Below are 17,878 nucleotides of genomic sequence, written 5' to 3' on the forward strand. Positions count from 1 at the left end.
TCTGCGGCAGAATCAGTTAAAAGCCTGGCTAAAACAGTGTTGTTTTTCTGTAGCAACTGAAACAACATAATTATTTGAAGGATAAATTTTTATTGCTAAGGAATTTTTTTCAAGACAGTAGATTTTTTTACATTTTGTTTGTACCAGGGCCCTCTTAATTACATTTTGGGGTGCTTTTTTTTTGTTTTGTTTTCTTCTTTTTAAGAGAGTAGAAACAATTGAGTTCAGTAGGACATTTTTAGATAAAAGCAGTGATAGACTCTACAGTGCCAGCTTTGTATGAAGTAGTATGCCTTCAAGGTACTTTGCACTATTAGTATTACCGTTTTGTTCAAGAAATATGTGTTTATGTTTTTTCATGCTTGTAAAAGCTCATCATATTTGTAAAATCTCTAGTGACAAATCTTGGTTTAAACCTAGAGACACTGGACCATTTGCGTAATACTATTTAAAAAACTCTTGACTCTTCTAGACAAAATCTTGCATTTTTGTTCAGGTAAGCTAAATAAAACTGTAGAATCATAGAATGGTTTGAGTCGGAAGGGACCTTAAAGATCATCCAGTTCCAACCCCACTGTTATGGGCAGGGACACCTCCCACTACATCATGTTGCTCAAAGCCTCGTCCAGCCTGACCTTGAAGGATATAAGGATGGTCTGATGCTACAAATGCTTATGAATGTATTTTGGTCGTCTCTGTCTCTCTCAAGAGCTTCAGTGAGTCTACCTATAAGTGAAGGACAGGCAAAAATTGTTGCAGAATTGGGTCTCACTGTACAAAAGAAAAAAATGGAAAGCATGCCTGAAAGTACAGGAAACCCTATGGAAATCCATAATTGCAATGATTGCTGTTTCTACCCACTGTATGCGTATCTTCTCCCTTATATACCTTATTGCATATGAAGTTCTGTAGGGCACAGGTTGTTGTTTTATAAAAGCAGGCTCTAGAAGCAGCAACATCCTTCGTAGATGTCGTACAGTCTCAAATTATGTTTTCTTTGGGAGGAAAAAAAATCCTACTTGGGAGGAAATCGCCCCCTGTTAAGGGGGCTTACAAGGGAGTGATTATAATGACAGAGATTGTTGGTATCAGTGTTGAGAATTGTTGTATATTTTCTCATCCTAGGTGTACGTGCATGCATTTACAATAGGGTTTTCTGTTGCATTTGCTTATTAAAAAAAAAAAGCACTGAGCTAAAAAGTTTGAAAGGAACAGCTTGAGGAATTTTTTCCATCAAGATATAATCAAGGGCAGGAAATCATAGAAGCAGAGTTGTGGTTTTGCCTCCATTTTTTATTAGTTAATTAAACTATAACAGCTCTTAACTTCATTTTAGGTTAACTGTTCCTAGAGTTCAAAAATGTTTTAAGAGGTCAATGATGCTTTCTTTGGCTTTGGCTTATTCGGTGTGGGATATGGAGTTGCCGTCAGCGGGGCAGAGTTTTCCAGATGTGCTGCAGAACATGTGTGCGTGCACTCGTCGACAGTTGTTGACGGTGGGAAACCATCCATCTTTCCTCATCTGCGCACCACCCTGCATGGATGAAATCCACAGGAAAGAAACGTGGATAGCCTGACATCTGTAAGCGAACCTACAGTGTCCGATTAAAGCTCAGGAGGCCTGAGTACTGGCAGCTACCAGTTGAAAAGCATTTTTACTCACTGATGGAGAGATGCTGAGACTGAGTGAGAAGGGGGAATCCAAAGGGAATAATTGGAGGTGATGGGTGTGTATTAAGTTTCACCAGAAGCAAAAAAAGAACAAAATCAAAGACCTCGTTGTACTTTGCAGCACAGGTTTTCTCTATAAAATCGGGGTGTTTCTTTCTTGAAGGCATTTGTCTGCATTTTCTTTGCAGGGCGTAGAGCTGCTTAGAGGCATGCACTCAAAGGGCATGTGAGGGAAGCAAATAGAGCCATGCAAGTGTCACATAACTGTCTTTAATGACAGGAGCTATTGCAGTGCTTGGAGCCAAATCGTCTTTCAGCAGAAAGGATAAAATTGAGCAGAGCTGGGAAAAGGAAAGAAGAAAGGGGAGGGGAAACACAGCACCACCTCCTGCTGACACCACAGAAGTTTCCCTCCGCTCTCCCTCTCCCTCCCTCTGTGCATATATTTTCTCTTTAATCAGCTGGGGCTCTTTCCCCCCACCCCCCGTTTTTCTTTTTTTTTACTGTACTTTTATAGTTGAAATCCTGCTTTCCTAATTTCTCTTGTTTCACGTTTGACTTCTTCAGAGAAATTCATTAATAGTTACTGCAATTAAAAACAATAAATAAACTCAACACCAGCTGCTCAAATGGCTGTTGCTGTAGCATATCTGGAACATAATGCGGTCTGTTCAGGACAGCCACACAATGCAATTTATCCCCACACCTGAGGGAATGAATTTCACAACTATAATTGCTACAATATAATTCTTATTAATGTTGTGCTATAATTCCTATTAATTCCAAAGGGCTAGTAAATGCATTAGGACTTGTCAACATATGATTTTACAATGTTTATGATCTGTAGAATTACGCTCTTCAGTATTGTATTGCTTAAAGAAAAGCCTTAAAATTAGCCTTAATTGTGAGGGTGGGAGAGCCACATTTTCTTTTCGGGCACTGGGAAAGATGGAAGGATCCTGATGTTGGAGGAGTAATGAAACTGCATTTTAAAATCAGTTCTTTGAACTTCTGTGCCACGCAGTTAACAGTTTATGAAGCTGTATTAATGATGCCTGTCCTGGTTATTAGGAAAAAGTACCACTGGTGTCTTATGAAGGAATAAATAACTGTAAGAAAGATATGTTTATAAAATTAAAAATAACTGTCTTCCAGCAAAAACAAAAGTGGGGAAATTACAAGTCACTGTAACTGATGTAATAAATGCAGAATGTGTTATCTTGCCATGCTCTTCTTTATTCTTGTTTTATCTCTCTTCCACGCTTTTCTAGGTAGTGAATATGATGAGGAGGAAGTAGACTATGAAGAATCAGACAGTGATGAGTCGTGGACTACAGAAAGTGCTATCAGCTCTGAAGCTATCCTTAGTTCAATGTGCATGAATGGAGGGGATGAGAAACCTTTTGCCTGTCCTGTTCCTGGATGTAAAAAAAGATATAAGGTAAGCAGTAGTGCAGACCTGCCTTACTTCCTGTTGATGTAACGAGGGGGGAGAAAAAAGCCTCTATAATCAATTTGTACCTTTGACATTCAATAGACTTTTCACTTCTATTTTTGCAGTACATATTTTATTCACTGGTTTCCTGTCAAGCACAGCCAAGTTATCAGTTTTACAAAGGATGTAGCCTTTTGTATCCGTCTGTTGAGAGATTAGGTATAGTGACTCTCTTGCTTTACACATTCCTATTTGCTTTCTATTCTTTAGGCATCAGGCAAATCAACTGCAAAATGCAGGAGGTACTACCAGCAAAATAATCTCAAGTCCCTTTCAGAGACACTAAATAAAAAGCTTCTGTCCTTCAGTGCCAGAATTAAATTCTTCTGCGTAACTGCTAGAGATACTGCTCTCTTCTTTAGTGAGACTGTGCCCAAGGTGCTTTTCTTGCTAAAAGGTGACGTGCAGAAGGTGGCGTGGGACATTTTGCAAGTCAGGGGTCACCTTGGGAAGGCAGAGGCTCTGAGAAATTCTGGCATTGTTTGGTCCTGGGTCCGAGTCCCCATGACCCATCTGCAGAGCAGTCGGTGTGTCTGGGGCCGAGTGCAGGGCTTGCATCCCTCTGTGTGACATGCTGGGAAACAGGCACCATCACACCCTGCCCACCTTTTATTTGCTTCTGTCATGAGAAATTTTTGTCTGTTCATGAGAGTGAAAACTTCTTAAACTTTGAACCCTGACCTGGCTGGTGTAGAACATGCCATGATGTTGTGAGAACGGGAACACTGCTTCACATGAAGCAGTGCAAAGACAGATGAAATTGCGTAGAACAGCTTGGAAATTGGTGTGGCATTCTGTAGTCATTGACATTTGGGAACAGGAATAGCATGTTGGCATAATTCCTCTAAATCATTTTCTGAAGTTTCTTCATGAAGTACTGGAAAATTCAGCGACTGACCTGTACTCTAGAAAAGGCAGTGGTGGTTGGGTTGGTTTTACACTGGTTTTATTTTATGGCTTCTCCTTTAAATAAGTGAAAAGTAGGGACTTAAAAGAGAACAGAAATATGAAAGAGAAATATAGGAAGACCAATAGCATTTGAGATAAAACAGTTGTGGCAAGAATGAATAAACTGTGCGTGAAATCATGCAGCGGACAGAAACGTTTTTCAGCGATGCTGCAGCTGTGCCAGACGCAGCAGCTCCCATAGCAGCGAATCGTGAGACTGAGGTTCATACACAGATTGGTTAATACTGGCAAAACTTGCTTAAAACATGAGCGAGAAAGCAGGATGCTCATTTCTTAGTGACGTACAAGTCTTATTTGCAGAGATTAGCCTGGGTTGTGTAATGGTTCTGTAAAACTGAACACTGAATCCAGGGGCAGGGCATGTTTTCAGATGATTTGCAAGTATTACTTTGCAGATATACTCACATTGTCCAAGATTAGTACGTCTCTTGCATGTGTTAGAAGCTGTGTCAGATGAAGGGTATAGCATAAAAGCTAAATCCCTAGCTCAGGAAGCAAACAAGCCACGGTGATTGTTAGAAGTCACTGTGCCCACAGGGCATCTCTGCATTGCAGAAAACATTCATTTAATGGCAAAGGCTAGAAGGAGAACCCTGTAATTTGCTGTATCCTGTCTGTTCTCTGTTTGACCGCCAGCCCCCTGTCTTTTTATTGCCCAAATAAGCAAGCTGTTTCTCTCTGCTTCTGCTATCTCGCTACCTTCATCTCAAATGCATGAGGACTGTCTAAGGGATATCTCGTACACCAATTATGTTGGAGCAGTTGGACAGGGAACAAATTAATGACCCTTAGAGAGGCTGACAGAGAGCAGCAGCAAATTAAAAGTACCGTATTTTCCTAGGAGGTTCACCTCTGTTTAGTCCTGATAGGAGAGCACATTTCCTTAAATCTGCCTCACCTCATTCCTCTTTTCTGTGGGCTCTGTTTCCTCTGTTTTTTCTTCTCAGCCTATTTTTTTTCCTTTTTACGTTTTTATCTTTGTTTCCTTCCTTTCAGCTTCGTGTCAGCTGTGTTTCTTGTTTCCTCTTCATCTTCCTCTTGCTTAACCCCCTCCTCTGATGAATTATTTGCGGAGTCTGAGTAGGGAGCCCTGTGATCAAAGCACAGGGGTTTTCTGGTGGGTACTGGATAATCACAGTCAGGGCTGTAAAACAATTATAGAGCTCCAAACAGGAACATGAACATGCACATACAGTAATTGCCAGGCTCACTTTACGGCTGAGAAAGGATGCATTCCTTTAGGGAGCGAGGAGGAAAGGAGGATATACACAAGTTTTCTTTTGTCTGGCCTCAGGTGACGTACGTTTGAGAAGCAGAAGTGTTATTTTTAGACATGTTACTGGTATTCCATTACTGCTTAGGGATGGGGGTCCTCTTTTGCAAACAATGTACAAGGATAAAAGATGGCCTCTGCACTGAAAAGTCATTATGGAAAGGTAAATAAAACAAGAATGAGAACAACAAATACTCCCAAGGAATGGGCTTGGGCGGACAATGGGAACTGTAATGAGAACATGTTTATACACAAGCCCAGATGAGTATCAGAAGACCCTGCTGGCCTCCTGCCCAGCCGCTATCTCTTGGCCGTTTCCCATAGGCAGGGCAGTAGAAATGAGTCATAAACATTTTGTTGTTCTTCAGAACTGTATTTTTTTAAAAGAAATAAAATTACTTGCTTGTGATATGTATTGGTACTCTGTGTGGTGTGGCACAGATTTGCTTGAGGAGCTGAAGATTCTGGGGAAAAAGCCCTTCTTAATGATGCGTAGATCTGTTTGTGGAATAGTCAGAAACAGCTAAAAGAAACCGGAGCACACTAACTTCTAGGTGCTAAAGCACAATCCTCTGAACTGAATTCTGAAGCTTACTTTATTCTTCTCGAATTATGGCTACTGATCTCGAGAACAAATTATTTTTTAGTTTGCCATTTATGGATTTTTCTTTCTTCATATGATTTGTATTTGAAGCCTTAAATTTGATTTTTAGAAAACCATCTGCATGAATCAGGGGAACCCAAAGATCTTAGCCTTGTTTCTGTGGAGTTCACCCTCAACACTTTTTGGATTTACATTTACAGATGCCCTGTCCAGAAGCCTGTAGGTATTGAGTATCAGAGTTGTCATGCTTTGTAAAATGCCACACGTAGGAAATAAAGTGTGGATTTATGAAGTTGGCAATTAGTTTTCCTGTTATTCAGTACTGCATCCGTGTGCCAGTTACTGGGGCTCTAGCTCTGGAGAAGGGCATTCAAAATTAGACAGACTTATTTGGACAACTTCAAAAAGCAAATAAGTTTAATACCTAATAGGTAGAAAAAAAAGCCCCACAAATAATGTACGTATCTAAGAATATTTGTCATAATTTTTCTAGTCTGTGCAAGTACAGTAATGCCAGAATAACAGGTTTCCATGCATACAAAGCGGAGCTTATGTGCATGACTGGGTTTTGGCCTTGGGCAAGAGGAGAAGTGGTGCCTTCCAAGAATGCCAGGGCATTGGACTTGTCTTTCTGGCAGGTAATGGGAGAAGGGTCCTAGACCTGTTGGTGGGCAAAGCCCCAGGAAGGCTGCTCTAAGAGAAGCAAGACTCAGTAGAGCTTAGGGAAGGAGAATATTGAAGTGAGAAGAGGAAAGAAGGGAATTTACTTGAGAGAAAGGAGCAAGTTAGAGTTTGCAAGTTGAGCAAGAGGAACTGGACCAACAAAGAATGTTTCAGGAGGAACAGCAAGGAGATCATCTATGAATGTCAAAGTCTGAAGCAAGAAATCCTTGCGAACTATCCTTGACATCACTTTTCCTGCATGAAGGGGGTGGCGAGCTCTCTGCAGCATGGGGGCTTCTTGAGTACTGCTGTGCAGGGGGCCCTGCCTAGCGAGTGTCCTTGTGCCCGTGGAAACCAGCTAGTGTCAGAAAACTTCCCTATCTCCTCCTGATCTAGTCCCAGGTTAATCATTGTTTCCTCCTGTGTAAGATTTTAGAGTGCCCTTCTATACTGCCATCTTCTTCCTCAGTCATTTGTGAGAGTAAATAATGAGCAACCTAAGTAACCAGAGCAATAAAAGTGATGTATGAGTTTGGCAGTGGGCTTTGCTGTACCTCAACAAACTCAGCCCAGACGTACAACAAAGTGTTTACATTACAGCAGTGGAAAAAAAGAGCTGAAGAGTTGACTGTAATTCTAACAACAGCTTTCTTTTAGGCAGGCATGCAGGTCAAATTTCACATTACGCGAGCTCCTCATGCTTTGCATGGTTTACTATTTTTCAAACCTTCCATGCAGGTTTCTGGTTTAGCGTTTCCTTAAACTTTTCTGCCTGAAAGTACTTTTCTCCGCTTCATCAAAGCGCGTGGTGCTTGAGGCTGAGTGGATCATTAAAAAAATCTAGATCAGGAGAAGAGTGATGTTGGCATGGAACAGCGAGGATATTTGTGATGCAGATGTGTGGCATCTTTAGCAACTGAAATTAGTGTACAAGGATCTTAAAGTGATTTCTTACAGTCATTAGAAGTCTAAACAGGTTTCTGGAGTTTGCAAAATACAGAGAGGGCTTGGGGATAGCTTTGGTTTCAACATTTCAATGCAGTACCAAAAGTCTAGCAGGTCACCCCCAGCTTTTCTCTGCTGTGAAGACGCAGCTCCCTAACAGTATCAGATGTTGGTAGATGCCTTACGGCAGCCCTCGTGCCACCCAGTGACATCCCCGGCCCCCTCACCCTAACGGTGCTGAAGGTTGTAACTACATGTACAACCATCTAAAAGCTGCCTCAGGGTCTCAGTTAACTTGCACCGATTAGACTTGACTGTTCTTGATTTGTAGCCCTGATGTGCTCTTGTCTGTGTCAGTGGCACAGCCTCCTACCTCCTCTGAATAATCCTCACCCAGAAGTAACCTGCAGTAAAGGCTCGCGTTCGTATGTCTGGTTTGTTTTGGGAACTGAAGGTTCTCATCTCCCACATCTCAGAGGACAGCGGTGTGGTTGTCGTCCAGTATTTTTAAGGGTCTGTAAAGCACAATTTGGGGGCTGGATTTCCAACCTCAAGCAAGGATTCCGTGCCTGGATGCTTTAGAGGAGAGAAGCGTGAATTTGTGGGCAGAGCGGTTTCTTGGAGTCTTGCACCTTCCCCATTTTCCAGGGTGGATATTTTAGGATAAGTTTTTCTTTCTAAAGGGCTTCCGCAAATCAACCTCTCCAGACTCCCAGGCTGCCCTAAAATGCCCCCTCAGCGGCACAGACTCCACTGGGCGTTACAAGTCCTGACGAGAACAGTTCCGTGCTCAACTTTATGATTGAAACCGGAGAACTGTTTTTTGCTTAAAGATTAAAAATACTCTGCTGCAGTGGCCCAGTTAACGTGTGATAAACAAGGACCGTCGCTTTACGCGGTAAGGTGAGCGCACCGTAGCGATCTGGGAGACTGGGCTGTTTCTCTCGCAATTCCAACCCTCCCTGCTTTGCTGCTGGGAGCTGCAAGTTCCCTGTCCTGCTGCCTCTTGTTGGTGTGCGAGCAGGGCGGTGGAGGGCAGGGGGCTGCTTCTCAGGAGCAGGACGTAACACCTGAGATTGTGGCTCAGAAGAAGTTGGTTTAGGAGGTGGGGGAGGAGAAAGGGAAGCGTTGGCAGGAGAGTGGGATGGATTGAAGGTGTTAACCTTGTGCCTTTCTCAGGTTTGCCTGCTGGATGTATATAGTCTTCTGAAGTTTTAGGAGTTGCAGCTCTGTTCTGTATACTGAAGGCTTTTTATTCTCCCCCCACCTTTTTTTTTTTTTCAAACAAATTGTCTGATTGCTGCAAGTTCCAAGCTGAAGCTTCCATTTACTGTAAGCTGCGCATTAATAAAACTGAACTTGCTTCTCAGTAAGAGCCAAAGGGACCCTTGTTAAGCGTAATACCAGGCAGTGGTGTTTAGCAAAGACAAAACCCCTGAAACTTTTAATTTAGTAGGTTATTAATATCCATACTGTTACTTGATTGTCTTTTTTACTTTTAATAGTTTAAAAAAAAAAAAAAACTGAGTTGCATATCAGGAAACTTCAGAGCTGTGCCTTAGTCACAAACTCTCTTGGCACCTTTCCTCTTCCTAGGAGAAGCTCTAATGAAAGACAGTTTGCCTTTCCATATTTATCCAAAATCTAAGTTCTTTTTCAGTGGAAGCACATAAGTTAGACGAATCCTAGATAAAAGCTGTATCGCGTACCAGGGAGACTGCAACAGCTTCTTCCACTTCTGCCAGACAGGTGTGAAAAGAAGGGCAGGGATATGATCTTGGTTTGTGTTGGGTAAGGCTCTAGATGAATCTCATTTCCTGACCTCACCAGCACGAGGCTAAGGGTGTTGTGGTGCTGTCTTTTTTTCCTTTCTCCCCCAGCTACAGCAGAGACATCAGTTCTCTTGCTTAGCTGTAGAGTATTCCCAAACAATAGCTGTTTTGAAGATGGCTTCTTTAGATTATACTTAAAGTAAGTGCCCTGTGTAACTCTTTAAGTGTTTCCTGCAGTGGATTCTTTGGAGACAATGTGCAAACTATCAGAATGTGCTGGTGCCTAAAGACAAATCTAGAAACAATGACACAGAACGGAACAAACGCACCATGGGGGGAGCTTCGGCTTTCTGAAGAAGTGCGACTCGAGTCTTCATGCCAGTTCTTTGTTTGCTTGTAAATGAACCTCTGAATAAAATTTGTCACTGCTCTATGAAAAAAAAGTCAGAAAGCGAAGAACATCCATGTGGGAATCCATTAAATGGTAATTTCTGGGAAGTGCCATGCGCTGGGAGGCAAAAATCAGAATTACTCAGGTACATATGTTTTATCAGTTAGAATTGCAGAGATTATTCTCCTTCCTGTCCCAGCTTGTTTCTTGGAAGCACTACACCTGCAGAAAACCGAGTGGGAGCTCCTAGTCATTGGTGTGGGTTTTTCTGTAATGTTAACCAGTTTGGGGGGCTTTAACCGGGAGCGAAGCTGTTATCGGGCTACTTGACCACTAACGTTTTGCTTTTTCGCTCCCAGAATGTGAACGGTATAAAATACCACGCCAAGAACGGCCACAGAACGCAAATCCGCGTACGCAAACCATTCAAATGTCGCTGTGGAAAGAGTTACAAGACAGCTCAGGGCCTGCGGCACCACACAATCAATTTCCATCCCCCCGTGTCTGCTGAGATTATCAGGAAGATGCAGCAATAACGTGCTGGTCACAAACGTGCCAAGAAATCCTCACCAGCAGTTGCTGATTTTGAGAACAGCCACCTTTTTCAGGGGAAGCATTCAGCAACCCTTTAAAAAAAAAAAAAGTTAAATGCATGCTTTAAAATTTTCTGTAATTTTGGAATGACGTATCTTTGTAGAGTTAATGATTTTGTACATTTGCACATGTAATCATCATACCCATTTTCCATTACTTTGAGATAAGGTGCTATAAAAGCTATAGGTTCTTCTAGAACATTTTTCTCCAAAACAAGAAAAAATAAATAACTGGGGAAGGGGGTGGGGGGGGCAATCGCGTATTTCGTTGAATTGAAGCGTTGAACAGGAGCGAGAGGAGGAGAGCTTGGCACTGACATCCTTTCGAGATTGTAACGCGATGAAGACTTTCGATGCATCGGTCAATGTGTGTGCAAAAACCAAAACGATAAACACCCTCGTCAAACTCTCGTTAACATGCCTTACGTAGTGGAGTTGTTGGTGGGGTAGCGAGTCTCTTAGGTAACGGGAATATAAATAAGAAAGAATGTTTAACATAATATGCTAAAAATATTTTCATACTTAAATAACATACATAAAAGGTGTGCTTGCTGTATTTTATATTATCTTGCAAATTTTTTTTTTCCTCCCTCTTGAAATGCTGAAAATCTTGCCATTTGAACTCATAAGCAATCACTTTTGTTAAAATCACTACTTTTTTTTTTATATATACAAGATGTCACATTATGTTCACGCCCATCAGGCTTTTGAGGACCAACATCCCAGTCCGACTGAATATTTACCCCTGTTAGAAAGACACTCAGAAATACTTAAGTGCAAATTTATGTGTGTGTGAGAAACAATTCTCTTCATCTCAGATGAAGTTTTAAAGCACTTTGTAGTTCTCTATTGCCAACAGATTTAATGTTTTATGTGTTGCCAATTCTTGCAGCTACTGCAAATGTGGCTGCAAATAAAAACTAACAATCCTGCGCACGGTTTGAGGAGGCCCAGTATTTGTGCTAAGGGAGCTTCTGCCGCCTCCCTGTTACACGTTTGTTGTATTCTGAGGTTTTTTTTTCCTTTGTGCATTTTTTTCGCTTCTCATCGTAGGTCATTGCGTTCCCTCCGGAAGCATCCGCTTAGCTTTACAGTTAATTTTGCTGAATTATGACATATGAGCCTTATTGAAGATTTAAGTGCTTCTTGCAGCAGGTGGTCAAAGACTTCAAAAAATACAAAAGCCAACGCGAGAGCGCTTCGTGTCTGGACCAGACCTGAACGTTTGTTGCTCACCACCCTGCCTTGGGCGTCCTTCTCTCACAAGTGCTATTCTCGGAGCTGAGCCGGCCGGGGGCGGAGGTGGCACCTCCTGCCCTGCCCCTGCCCGCGAGCACGGCCAGGGGGAGGGAGGAACTCACGGTTTTAAACACGGCGATCGCCTTTGCTTAGTTCTTGTTCTTTTAAGCGCAAAAGAAAGCTCGGACAAAGGAGAAATGAGCTTTCCCTCCATTATTTTTCTTTGTTCTCCAAAGCTTTAAAGGAAAATTTTGTAAGGATGACAATTACCTGTGCTCAGGCAGAGTAAAAGTCACATTCAAACACTTAGGAATCATCCTCCTGACTAAGCCTTTAGAGTGCCCGAAGTGAAATAAAATCCTTTTCAAATCCTGGGGAGGTGACTAGTTGTGTCAGTGCTGTCAGCCGGGTTTAAAAGGATCATCCAGACATGAGAGTTGCTGGTGCACAAAGGGCCCCTGTGGCCCCTTCTCACCTTCTGCAGTTCTGGCAACAGCTCTGGCCAACAACTAACATTTTTGGCTCTGCTCCTCGTGCAAGAAACGACAGGCTGGGTAAGGTCGTTCCACAGCTAAACAGTTGTAAAATGTCATTGTTGCATGTAAATTCCTTCCAACTATAAAAAATGAAATTCCAGTTTCTATTTACCTATTCATCGTGACAGTATTATTAAACAGGTAAAGATGGGACTATTTTGTTATACTGTGTATAGTGAATGTATTGTACCGTGTCTGTGAAAAGTGTGCTTTAAATTATATTTTCATATGTTTTGTTGGGGGACAAAATACTTTAAGTTTGAAAGTGACAGAGGTTTGTTTTAGAACTGAAGGCAACTTAAAGAATTCCTGTCAAGAAAGCTGCTTATAAATGTAAATCAAATCACATTTAAAATAAACTGCCTCTGACCTAAGCAGACGGCTCCTTGCTTGTCACTAACCTGAACAGTCGCGTTCCAGGGCTGTACACGGTGTTGTTTGTGCTTCTGCCTTTGGTACCATCGAACCCTGCATTCAAGAAACACCTGGAGCAACAGCAACACCATTATTCATGCACAAAATACACAGAACGCTGCAGCCTAGGAAGACATAGAATGGAGTATTTTGGTTTACTCAGTCAAAAGGAATTTCTATTTCACAGGCAGCTTCTCTCCAGCAGCACAACAGTGCTCAGGTTACCTTTGTAGATAAAAAGATACACTGGGTACTGATGCTACAGTGCAAGAAGGACAAGGACGTGCTGGAGGGTGTGCAGAGAAGGGCAGCAAAGCTGGTGAAGGGGCTGAAGCACAAGCATGACGAGGAGCAGCTGAGGGGACTGGGGTTGTTTAGAGAACAGGAGGCTGAGAACTTGTGCCTTACAGATCCTGAAAGGAGGTTTTAGCAAGGCAGGTGTTGGACTCTGTGATCTTACACATCTTTTCCAGCCTAAATGATTCTGCAGTTCTATCCTATGATCTTAGACATAAGCCCCCCCTTAATAGTAGGGCACCAACTACCTTTCTTCTATGGGGGGAAGTGGCCATCACTTTGAAAGGCAAAATCATTAAGATTTTAGTTCAGTTGGGCTGTGGCAGAGGTATTTGGCCACTGTCACAACCCTGCAGACTCAGTGGGCAGGTTATTCTGAGCAGCCACAGGGAAACTATTTCAGCAGCTCCCTGTATACACCCCCACCCACACACACTGCACCATCATCCCTGCTTTGGTACAAACAGGTTTTGAGGCGGCCCTGTCGCTGTGCGATACCAACCTCTGAAACTGCACAAGCCTTTAATGACATTAATATTTTGATTTACAGACTTTCCTCGCCCTTTTCATGCACTGCTGAGTTAGGGTAAGAAAAATGACGACAAAATAGCCTTTCAGTACTTCTATGTCTTTATCTTAGACCCTCTCTTGACATCAAGTTCACAGTTAAACGATGATTTTTAAGACTTAAAATGAGAAACCGAGGACTGATGGAGTAGCCACCACCCATGATGCTGCAATTTATCCATCATCCAGCTTTTAATAAATCCTGCACTGCACAGGATATCGCACATGTTTGGGAGAACTGCAGACAACAGAAGCTGCCAAAAACCTTAATCCCTGAGTCTCCCCCTGAAATGCAGAACAGAAATAGATGTGAGCAACAGTTCATTCGTTACACAAAGCTGAAACGCTTATTTACTAAAGCCTAAACTCTGGTTTATTTCAAAATGAGCAACAGGAAAGAAGACAACCAACACCATGAATAATTTTGCTTTTAATGTAACAAGACTACTGTACAACAAGTGGAAAGCAAATGTACTTAATACAGTTAAAGTAAATATAAAATGTTTGGATGTACACACATGTTTTTACTTACTGGGAAGAAATACATGAAGTTAAAATGCAGAAGGTTTTAAAAGCCTGAAGCCAAAAGGAACACAATTCACTGCTGTGAAAATGTAACAATATTATCTGATGAACGCAACTGCAACCTAATGGCAATGGTTTTGTTAAACAATTACTTTTAGGCCTTTAAGCACAGCAGTTTATTTGAACTCAAAAACACTGCCTTACAGTATAACGTGCTCAATTTAACATTATTCCTTAAGGCAGATACTCTATACGTAAAACTGAAGTATGTATTTGCCATTACTTGCATTGCAAGCCTGTAATCACCCAGAACATGCATCTACATTTCAGAACTGAACTAAAACCGGTATTTTCATTGGGTAAGTAACGTAACTTTCCAACCAAACTGTTACTCAAAGAGAAACTACATAAATTTGCTAGGAGAAACACCTGTTTATCACATTTTTAATCCTGCCTCAGCTACCATCAGGGTCAAAGGAGACCACAGGTGTTTTGGTGACTTTTTTGATGTAGCTGAAGAGCATCATGAAGCCGGTCTCATTTTTTCTGAGGCAAAGTCATTCCTGTGTCCTTACCAATCCCACTAAGTAGGAGAATAAATAGCTACATACACACCAAGGTGGGGGTTTGGTGGGGTCTTTTAGTATAATGTTAGGTAGAGAGAGAAAACAACCCAATAGCAGCTTGCAGCCATGACTTATCACGGCTCCCGTGAAGAGTATGTTAGCTTTGAATCAGAAGTCTGCAGTTACAGAAAAGCTGTGCTGGCTTTGTTCCATAGGTGAACTATTCCAGGTTGTGGGGGTTTTAAGCTACACTGCAAAACCAAGTATTTAATCAAAATTTAATACGTTCTGATCAAAGTGTGTCTGAACGTGCCTCTCAAAGCCCTGCTGATCGTAGTCAGGCGGGAACTGCTCGCTGCACATGGGGCAAACCTTCCAGTGGCTCTCCACGTGTTCTTCAAACTTGCTCTGGTCGTAGTTAGGTGGAAACATCACATCGCAGAGAGGGCACTTCTTGTGCACTTCAAAGCTTCGTGAAGAGCAGGAGGGAAGGGAAAAAGAAAAGGAAACAGTTACTTAATCTGTTATTGCAAAATAAAATGTAAAATCAGGATCCCGTTGCCACCAATGTTAAGAGCTTTACAACAAATTTAGATTTGAGCAGACTTTGTATCTAAGCGAGTATCACCCAGTTAATTCAAATGTCTTTGTTGAAAGTGCTCAATACAGTTAAAGTAGTTTTACACGGGGATTCCAAAAGAACCCTAGCATTTTAATGGCGACCTAATTTTGACATAATTCCAGCTACACTAAATACAAATCTATTGAACGTCTTAATGGCTGAGCAGTTTCATGGGAAACCACACTGTCTGCTCATAAATGCTCGCTCTTAGCAAACATCACACTTTATAAAAAGCTCTAAGCTTGGCTTCACAATTAGGTTGGAAACGGGGGAAAAAACAGAAGTTATTCATTCATTTACTAAAGAAATTGTCCATGTTCTGTCAAAACAAGGTATAACACAACCAGCCTCCCCAGTCCAACACCATTCTATGCCAGTTAATTGGAAACCAAACAGTCATTGAACATGATTAACAGCTTTTCATCTCCAACTCCACCTTAAGTTAAAAATGTTCAGTTATGCAGAAGCCCATCCATGCTGATGAAGATCAATAAAAGATAACATTTACCGGGAATCAAAGCAGAACCCAGTTCCACGTTCATGCAAGAGAACATTTGGAGGATCAGGAGCAGAAGGGACAGCGTTGTCATCATCCTATTTAAAAAAAGAAAAAAAAACACCAAGAAAATATTTTAAGTCATACCCCCTAGAAACAGCTTTTTCTCCTCCATAAGCATTTTTATTACTAAACAAACATGGATGAAATTTACCTTTCATTTTCTAATCTCTGCAGCATAAGTTTTACCTTAGTGTACAAAAGGGAGACGTGGTTAATGAACATAAAAGCTGAACACAAAAGCTGAACACAGGCTGCTTTTTGGCCACGCACCAAGAGCAGAAACCCGTGCCAGTACTGCCAGAAAGCTGCCACTGACCCAGGGACTAGGGAGACACAGGTCCCCTCGCTGCCAGCACCTGGGGGCTCAGGCAGAACAGAAAAACCTGTGTTAAACTGAACACAGGGCACCACGCTACAAACTGTGACAGCGCTTTATCAAGAGCTAAAACTCAAAAATTAAATTCCAGACAACAGAACGTCAAGGCAGACTTTAAAACTGTCAATTCAGATTCCAGCAAGGAGAAAAGAGACACTGATTCCGATTCACGTGCGTGCCTCCCGGCAGTCAGTGCTGAGCAACCTGCCTGTGCTGCTCCAGCCAGCCAAGCATGTCACGCATTTCGTGCCGTCAGGAACATCAGCTCAATCGCCCTGTTTGGCTGCTTCCTCTCATCAGCTCTGTCAGCTTCGCTTCCCCTTCACAGGCACCACCAGCACATAAACAGCTGCAGCAGGCACTGATGGGGATCACTCTGCTGATGGACAAGCAGGTCAGCCTCCAAGCTTCCATCGGGTTAAGAAGGCAGGTCGGCCTCTAGGAAATACGCTGCTCCTCATTTCTCACAAAGGGAGAAAGAAATCTGCCACCATGGGAAATTCTCAAGCAGTAAAAATGGAAAATACTTATAGTGACTGGATCCTTAAAGTTCCCTTCTGACAAGCACTTATGTTTTGCAGAGTTTTGGGTTGCTTTTTTTATTCTGTGATGACATTACGAATAATTTAAATAAGCACAGCAAACAGAATTAGGGGAAGAAAAAAAGCACAAAAAGAAAATGACAGAGGAGCAAGAATAATCAGAATTGTGTTTGATGCTGCACAAAGAATGGGTTTACAAACTATAGCATATTGATTCCGTTCTGCAGTTCAATAACAGCACAAAACCTATTCAAGGTAGGAAAACAGGAAAACTCAAGGAGATTTTTGAAATTCCAACTCCTAAATTGTTTTCCTTCTCATCTCAAAGGCGCCTTACAGAAGAATTATTAATTTCTTGGCTGATCTTAAAAAATCTTGATGTGCAAGGGACCATATATAACACCATACGTGCTGGATGTTTTATACAGATAATTAGTATGTATACTCAAACATTTCATGTTTAGGCTAACTTCCTTTATCCTTATGAAGAGTTAATGGGAACAGGGCAGAATGAGAAGATTCCCTCAATATTTTTCTTCTCCTGACAACAGCTGTTTAGTTTCAGCCATTTAACGTTTCCATTAAGCAGCTAGTGGGGCTTGCTGTGACAGATGCTAGCAACAGACACATTTTCCTGGGTAACTTGCTTGCTTTGCACCTGCAGTAAAAAGGGCATATGGGTTTTAAAATACTATTTGTTCCTTTCATCATGAAAGAAAGATGATGTAGGTATTAAAGAAGAAAATATTTTTAAAGTAGTCTTGTGCTACAATGCTGCAACTTCAGCAGTGCCCAAAACATAAGATATTTGCTGAATGCCAGACTGCATGCAGTGAGAAGGACTTACCCAAGAAAAATCAATGTGCATCTTCCTTCAAAAAAAAAAAAGTCCCATAACAAGCAAATTTAGCATAACTAAGCAAAGCGATATCCATCTTCACTTTCACACAGTAAATGAACAGCCACACAGGTAATGTTTAGTGTGGGTAAACTGGAAAGAACAGCATATACATTTTCTTTCTATCATTCAGCTCAGCTGTGAGTGTGAAACCAAACACTTTCAGGTGTCTCTACCTCTCTGCAAGGAGTTTGGTCTTTAAGAAGTATCTGGATATCAACTGCTCCTTTTATGTCTAATTTAAACAGAAGACAGTAAGTGGCTGCCAGGGTAAGATCAGGCTAACAAAGAGCAGTGGGGCTTTTTGCTAGAAGAAAGGCCATTTTGGATCAATATCAAAAATATCCTGACCTGGTTGTCA

General features: G+C 41.7%; 2 protein-coding genes and 1 long non-coding RNA gene across 7 annotated transcripts in view; 1 reads left to right on the forward strand and 2 right to left on the reverse strand.

The window, feature by feature from the left end:
* Nucleotides 1-10,319, forward strand: part of JAZF1 (JAZF zinc finger 1) — a 196,414-nt gene extending 186,095 nt beyond the window's left edge. The window contains exons 4-5 of the mRNA XM_069860217.1: nt 2,943-3,112; nt 10,143-10,319. Of these exons, the coding sequence (XP_069716318.1) occupies nt 2,943-3,112; nt 10,143-10,319 (347 nt within the window). The remainder of the gene's footprint in view (nt 1-2,942; nt 3,113-10,142) is intronic.
* LOC138722255 (uncharacterized) lies at nt 1,182-10,147 on the reverse strand. Its single transcript, XR_011337682.1, has 3 exons — nt 9,722-10,147; nt 5,034-5,225; nt 1,182-1,534 (listed from the first exon to the last, which is right to left on the reverse strand). It is a non-coding gene; the product is annotated as an uncharacterized lncRNA (long non-coding RNA).
* Nucleotides 10,320-14,592: 4,273 nt separating the features above from the next.
* TAX1BP1 (Tax1 binding protein 1) overlaps nt 14,593-17,878 on the reverse strand; it is a 53,968-nt gene continuing 50,682 nt past the window's right edge. For all 5 annotated transcript variants that reach the window (XM_069860220.1, XM_069860222.1, XM_069860221.1 and 2 more), the window contains 2 exons: nt 15,651-15,736; nt 14,593-14,989 (listed from right to left, as the gene is read on the reverse strand). In XM_069860220.1, coding sequence (XP_069716321.1) covers nt 14,788-14,989; nt 15,651-15,736 — 288 coding nt within the window. In that variant the 3' untranslated portion in view covers nt 14,593-14,787. The remainder of the gene's footprint in view (nt 14,990-15,650; nt 15,737-17,878) is intronic.

This window comes from Phaenicophaeus curvirostris, chromosome 6 (assembly GCF_032191515.1).
Source record: "Phaenicophaeus curvirostris isolate KB17595 chromosome 6, BPBGC_Pcur_1.0, whole genome shotgun sequence".
NCBI lineage: Eukaryota > Metazoa > Chordata > Aves > Cuculiformes > Cuculidae > Phaenicophaeus > Phaenicophaeus curvirostris.